The 7,501-nt window shown below is 43.0% G+C and overlaps 1 protein-coding gene across 1 annotated transcript; it reads right to left on the reverse strand.

Annotated features, from left to right (window-relative positions):
* Nucleotides 1–5,933: 5,933 nt before the first annotated feature.
* On the reverse strand, nt 5,934–7,004 carry LOC128106631 (speckle-type POZ protein-like). The gene has a single exon (XM_052732200.1). The coding sequence runs from the start codon at nt 7,002–7,004 to the stop codon at nt 5,934–5,936; it is 1,071 nt and encodes a 356-aa protein (XP_052588160.1).
* Nucleotides 7,005–7,501: the final 497 nt, after the last annotated feature.

Below are 7,501 nucleotides of genomic sequence, written 5' to 3' on the forward strand. Positions count from 1 at the left end.
AATCTGCCCTCTGGGGATGGAGCAGTATTAGAGGGAGTGGAATTTGAGGGGCTCTTATGAGTTTGTTTTGGTTTTAGAGACAAGATATCATTTGGTATACCCAGATACACCTTTCATACACCCAGCATTCCTGCTGCCTCCATTTCCCAATTCAGGTCTAAGCCATGGAGGACTACTTAGACCATCACATTTATTACATAAGTGGAGAAAACAGTTACTTTGATGTATTTCTAGATGGGATATTGAATTATTGTTCACAATGACCTCCTGGAAATATGCAATTCTCCTAAGCCAGTCAAGGGTATCTTGAACTGCAGTGGTTAACCAACACAAACACAATGAAAAACAACTTTTAGCCTGACTTGGGTTCTCAATCTTTTTGTTTCTGAAAGGGAGTGTCCTTTTACAGCATTGGCTGTCTTGGAACATACTCTATAGACCATGCTGGCTCAAAAATGTAGAGCTCTGTCTACCTCTCTCTTCTGAGGCCTGGGCTTAAATGCTTGACTTCATAAATCATAAGAGAGACAATAATAAGAGGGTTGTCAAGGGCAGAAAGAAGAGATACTGAAAAAGTATTTTTAGGGGCTGGAGAGATGGCTCAGAGATTAAGAGCACTAACTGTTCTTCCATAGGCCCTGAGTTCAATTCCCAGCAACCACATGGTGGGTAATAACAATCTGTAATGAGATCTGGCACCCTCTTCTGGTCTGCAGGCATACATGCAGGCAGAATACTGTATACTTAATAAATAAATTTTTTTAAAAAATTAAAAAATAATTTTTTAAATGAGGGGAATGTATGTGGTGGCCCCTATGAATGGTGACATCTCTGGGGCTCTGTGTTGGTCTCTCATATTGGCAGATCTGGCATTCAGCAGCAACTGGAACCAGGTCACTCTTGATAAATGGAAATACATGTTGTTAATTACATGAATAACCCCTATCTCAGCTACCATGGCTACTTTGATCATGTGCCCATGGAATAATAACAAGGATTAATTGGGGAAGAGTTAGACTGTCCGACTAATGGGTCATCCTATCTACTTGATTATTGACCTCCTCCTCTGCTGAAAGCATCTTTCATGGGCATTTACTGGGGACAAAAGGATCTTCACATTCTTTGTTCCTTTGCAGATCTGTCCAAATACTTCCTCCTTAAATGTCTTTCCAACTTTTCATTATTTTTTCCTCTTTGTTTTTATTTTTAATTATGTCATACAATACATCCTGAATAGTCTCCCCTCCCTCCACTCCACATAGGTGTACTACTCCTCTGATTCCCTTGAGAACAGCACAGGTCTCCTGGGGATATCAAATGAATACAGCATAAGAAGATGGAGTAAGAATAGGCACAAACCCTCATGTCAAGGCTCAAGGAGCCAACCCAGAAGGAAGAAAAGGTTCCCAAGATGAGACAAAATAGTCAGTGACTCCCCAATCTGCCTTTGTTAGGAGCTGCACAAAAGCCCTGAGCTAAACAACCACAGTATGTATACAGAGTCCTTAGTACAGACCCATGCAGGCTCTGTGATTGCTTCTTCAGTCTCTCTAAAGCCCCATGAGCTGTGTTTAGTTGAATCTGTGGGCTCTGTTCACCTGATGTTTTGATCCCTCCTACCATCCTGCCTTCCAGTCTTCCTTGAGGTTCCCTGTTGCTGTGGGATGATCTGTATGGCAAATGTGTTGCTGATTAGTCAATAAATAAATCACTGATTGGCCAGTGGCCAGGCAGGAAGTATAGGCAGGACAAGGAGGAGAATAAAGCTGGGAAGTGGAAGGCTGAGTCAGAGAGACACTGCCAGCAGCCACGATGAGAAACAGCATGTGAAGATGCCGGCAAGCCATGAGCCATGTTGCTAGGTATAGATTAATGGAAATGGATTAAGTTAAGCTGTAAGAACAGTTAGCAAGAAGCCTGCCATGGCCATACAGTTTGTATCCAATATAAGTCTCTGTGTTTACTTGGTCAGGACTGAGTGGCTGTGGGACTGGTGGGTGACAGAGATTTGTCCTGACTGTAGGCCAGGCAGGAAAACTCTAGCTACACCCTGTGCTCTGCCTAATGTTTGGCTGTGGATCTCAGTATCTGCTCCCATCAGCTGCTGAAGAAAGCCTGCTGTGGACTGCAGCAGGAATCTTAAAAGGTCTCATTAGTAAAATCAAACCTGGAAGCCAGGTATTGGGGTGACTACTGGAAGATCAGAGAGACAGAACAGCCACAGCTACCTCACTTTGCCAATTCCTCAGCTGATCCTATTTCCTCAGATTAGAAGCCTCTGAATCCTCATCCAGAATGAATCTCACCTGAACTGTTGCTAAAAACCTAAAAGCTTCACCAGCCAAAAGCTTCTAGTTTCTGGTCTTCACGCCTTATATATCTTTCTGCTTTCTGCCAACACTCCCTAGGATTAAAGGCTCACTTTCTGGGATTAAAGGCATGAGTCACTATGCCAGGCTGTTTCCAATGTGGCCTTGAACTCACAGAGATCCAGAGGAATTTCTGCCTCTGGAATGCTAGGATTAAAGGCATGAGTGCCACCATTTTCCAGCCTTTGCATCTAGTGGCTGTTCCATTCTCTGACCCCAGATAAGTTTATTAGGGTGCACAATATTTTGGGGAACACAATACCACCAAAGTTGACGATTGAGCTAGGTACCAATCTATGAACATAAAAAAATTTCATTAGGTTTCCTTTCATTGACGTGTGTGTGTGTGTGTGTGTGTGTGTGTGTGTGTGTGTGTGTGTGTGTTTGTGTGTGTGTGTATGTGGCAGTGAAGACACTGAACAAACTTCTGTAGCATGAATCTTAAAAATTCTTATTAATAAAATCAAACCTGAGGCCAGTTATTGGGGTCAATGCTGGTAGATCAGAGAGACAGAACAAGCCACAGCTATCTCACTTTGCCAGTTCCTCAGCTGGTCCTGTTTCCTCAGACTGGAAGCCTCTGAGTCCTCCTCCAGAATGAATCTCAGCTGAACTGTGTTGCTCCAAAGCCTGAAAGCCTAACCAGGCAAATGCTTCTAATTTCTGGTCCTCACGCCTTTTATACCTTTCTGCTTTTTTTTTTTTTTTTTTTTTTTTTTTTTTTGATTTTTCGAGACAGGGTTTCTCTGTGTAGCTTTGTGCCTTTCCTGGAACTCACTTGGTAGCCCAGGCTGGCCTCAAACTCAGGGATCCGCCTGCCTCTGCCTCCCAAGTGCTGGGATTAAAGGCATGTGCCACCACCGCCCGGCCTTACCTTTCTGCTTTCTACCACCACTCCCTGGGATTAAAGGCTTGCTTTCTGGGATTAAAGGCGTGATGAGTCACCATGCCTGTCTGTATCCTTGAACTCATGAATTTCTGCCTCTGGAATGCTAGGATTAAAGGCCTGTGCTATCACTGCCTAACTAGTGGCTTTTCTGTTCTCTGACCCCAGATAAGTTTATTAAGGTACACAATATTTTGAGAAACACAGTACCACATTTCCTCTCTTTTTGTCTAAAATTAAAAAAAGCTTATAACTAATACAAGAAAAATTATGTCCCATAAATATATACAATATACAGTCAAGATTACATTAATGATGTCTAGTCCATTAACATTTGACAGATTCAGATAAAAACTCCATCATATATATTAACAATGTCCAGTCCAGTAACATCTGATAAACTCAGACCAAAAAATTTTCATTACTTCTTATTTAAAACAAGTAGTTCCTTTTTAAAGGTAGGTTCCATAATCTCCCTATTTATCTTATCATATCCATATTCTCTCTTTTTTCTTTTCATAATGCATTCAGTAGTCTACCTTTTGTGATTTTTATATCTTCCCCTTTTTCTTCAGTGTAGATTCGGTGATCTACCTATCTATATCCTATTATTTCTTTATCTTTTTTCTCAGAGTAGATTCAATGATCTATCTCATCTTATTCTCTTTTTCTTTTTTCCTTCTAGGGGTGAAGATATCTTTAGGGAATCTTGAAAAGAAAATTTTTGGGTTAATTGTCAAGTCCTGTATCATTTGTCCAGTCTCTGCGTAATAGGAAAGCTCAGGGCTTGTCACAAGTCCTTGCTCGAGTCGTCTGTCAGGCTGGATCATCTCAGCTAGTCATCTCGAAATTGTCCTGACCAGTTTGTAGTCCAAAGTCAATCTTTCCGTGGTGTTAATCGGCTTAATGGTTTTATCATAGTCCATGAGGAATCATCGTTTTGGAATTCTGTCATCTTTTTGAACATTTCAAAGTCGCTATTAGGCGTGGTCATGGTTCCCTGCAGACATTTTTTTTTTTGTGTGTGTGTGCCTCCTCTATGGTTTGGAGCAATCACAGTCTGATAAATGTCTGTCTCTTGGAACCATGAATGTTCTTCCCTAGAAGAGAATATCTTCACAGCAATCTCTCCCAACCATTTGTCTTGCCAAACTTTTCCAAACTGACCTTTGCTGATGTTTTCTTGTAACATGATGGTCCTGTCAATTCTTCTCTGAACAAGCAGTGGTAAACCTTTCTTCCCAGGTAGCAACATCACTGCAGTCATCAGCATGATGAGAAGGAGCTGGCAACGTAGAGCAGTAGCCACTGCCTCCATGGTCCCACTGCTCTTTGTACCTTGGTCTGGGCTGAAGCTTCTCCCAAGCCTCCTAGGCTGGCCTCAAACTCGGGATCCTCCTACCTCTGTCTCCATCAGTAAATCCTACTGGCATGCCACCACAACCGGCTGAGTGTAGCTCAGACTGGAGCTGGGGCCCACAAGTCCAAAGGCAAGAGGCTTTTTCATGAATTCGTAACACAAACGTTGGGCGCCAGATGTAGCATGAATCTTAAAAATTCTTATTACTAAAATCAAACCTGAGGCCAGTTATTGGGGTCAATGCTTGTAGATCAGAGAGACAGAACAAGCCACAGCTATCTCACCTTGCCAGTTCCTCAGCTGGTCCTGTTTCCTCAGACTGGAAGCCTCTGAGTCCTCATCCAGAATGAATCTCAGCTGAACTGTGTTGCTCCAAAGCCTGAAAGCTTAACCAGCCAAATGTTTCTAGTTTCTGGTCCTCACGCCTTATATACCTTTCTACTTTCTACCACCACTCCCTGGGATTAAAGGCGTGATGAGTCACCATGCCTGTCTGTATCCTTGAACTCATGGATTTCTGCCTCTGGAATGCTAGGATTAAAGGCCTGTGCCATCACTGCCTAACTAGTGGCTTTTCTGTTCTCTGACCCCAGATAAGTTTATTAAGGTACAAAATATTTTGGGAAACACAGTACCACAAACTTCCACAGCTGAGCAGATCTGGATGGACTAAAATGGCTTTCTTTAAACAGAAACACTACTGGAATCCACAAGCTGATTTTAAAATTTTTATTCATTTTGTATTTGGGGGGGTTAAGTATGGTCTACAGAGATGTTTGTGCCCATAGAGACAAGAGGAGAACTGTACAAGATCCTCTACAAGAGCAACAATTGCTTTTGCCAACTGAGTCATCTCTCCATTCCCACACACTGAGTTTGGAGAAAATGTCTTCATTCTCTTCCCCTTCTCTTGGAATCAAATATTCAGGTTTGTTTTTTTCCTTTCTGAGTCCTTGACCATATGTTCTGCTCAGTCCACTTCAGACAAGTTTCTCGAAAGACACCCTGTTGTAATGTGCTTGGGGCCAGCAATTAATATGAATTCCAGTTTACAACTCATTGGACAAAAATCAAACCAGTACAGCAACAGGGAAAAGGCTGAGTAGATTGTACCAGAGTCCAGACCTTCCCCTCCCCCAGCCTTCCATTCAACTCATTTCCACCTGTATTAAAGCCTCATCCACCATCTGTCTTTCCCCAGATTCACTGTAAATGCTATATAGGTCCCATAGTCTATCCAGGTGTAATCGATAACTACACTGGCTGCTGCTTCTGGGAGACACAAGTGGGTCACAGCTGACCAGGTACTAGGGTCGATTTATGTGTTTGAGGGGGGCTGCCGGAAAGAGCGGTGAGCAGAAGCCAGGGAATGGTATGCATCGGCTACCAAGTGGGGACATGACTCCACCATTGTCTTCCAGCCTGAGGTCTCAGAGACCTCAGAAGCATGTGCTGTAATGAAATCCAGTGTCTGGGTTTTCAGCTGCCCTGCTCTATGGATGTCAGCCAGGGAGAGTGTGTGGGCAGCATTCTCCACAGAAAGGTCCCTGCAGAGGGCATCCTCACACATGACCTTCAAACGCTCCAGGCCATACTTGTCAGCAGCTGCCAGCAGAACATCTGCCATGCTGTCGAGGTCTTGTGTTTTTCCAGTATAAATGAAGCCCATCATTGCCTTGAAGACTTGTGGCTCCAGGTCAGGGATCTCAAAGTGGTTCTTTCTGCTCTCTTCCATGTCACGTTCAAACATGGCTCTGAAAACTGGAGAGCGAGCTGCTAAGATGGCCTTGTGAGCCTGAAATTCCTGGTCAGCTACCACCAGGCAGCAGTCTGTGAAGTGGGAGTTCTCCCACAGCTCTCCTAGCTCATCTGCCAATGTGCATCTAGGAACCTGAATTCTTGGCTTTCTGTTCTGGTCAGAGGTGCTCAAAGAGTCGTCAACCATGCTCACCTTGCAGAGGAGGGTGAGCTTGTCATCTGGGAGAAGCCAAGGCACAAACGACAAGAGGAAGTTTCGAAGGATGAACTTTTTAAATCCCAGTTCAACACCTGGCTCGAACCTAGAGACTATAGGTTTGCTCTCACCGTGGGTTGTCTCTCCTTCGGTGCTTAATATGAAGAACTGGAACTTTGCCCAAACAGGACTCTTTAGACAGCTGAGCAACACTAGGTAAACTGACAGGTAATCTGCACTTTCTTCATCCACTCCCTTCGGGTGTACTCTCAAACACCATTTGTCATTGGCTCCTATTGAGAAAGTTGGGCTTGTAATGTTTTCCTGAATTTCCTCCAGAAAAAAACGGAAGTTGCTGATGGTCCAACTGTAGAAAATATTCTGGACGCTGATTTGGGTGTGGTCACATCTCTGGGCTGTCTGGTCCCCTGACATTTCTGGAGGTAGTTTGAAGGTTAAACTGGATCCAAAATGAAGAACTAGCAATTGTTTCCTCTTCACTCTGAGGGATACAATAATAGACCTGGATTAGATTTTTAGTTTCTATTTCTGTTCCATCTTCTATGAGGGTGGAAACTTGGGTCTGAAATTTTCTATCCAGATTTCAATACTAGTTTCAGAGAAGACAGTGTAGGCTACTAGGGATTCTTACATCACTCCATTTTTTTCTAGATTGAATCTTAGGTCAATAGGTACCCAGTTTTCATAATTATAAATAACTTTTGAAAATTTGGAACATTTTGTACACTCATATCAAAAATGTTATACTAGGGTTCTGCAGAGTAACAGAACATATATAATTATTCTTTCTGTGTATGAACAAAGGGGATTCATTAGAATGACTTAGGGCTGCAGTCCTGCTATTCCCACATTGGCTAGCTGTGAAGGGAAAATCCAAGAATCTAGTACTTACTCAGTCCAGGAGGTTGGAT

This window comes from Peromyscus californicus, unplaced genomic scaffold (genome assembly GCF_007827085.1).
Source record: "Peromyscus californicus insignis strain IS unplaced genomic scaffold, ASM782708v3 Scaffold_9__1_contigs__length_137607984, whole genome shotgun sequence".
In the NCBI taxonomy this organism is placed as follows: domain Eukaryota; kingdom Metazoa; phylum Chordata; class Mammalia; order Rodentia; family Cricetidae; genus Peromyscus; species Peromyscus californicus.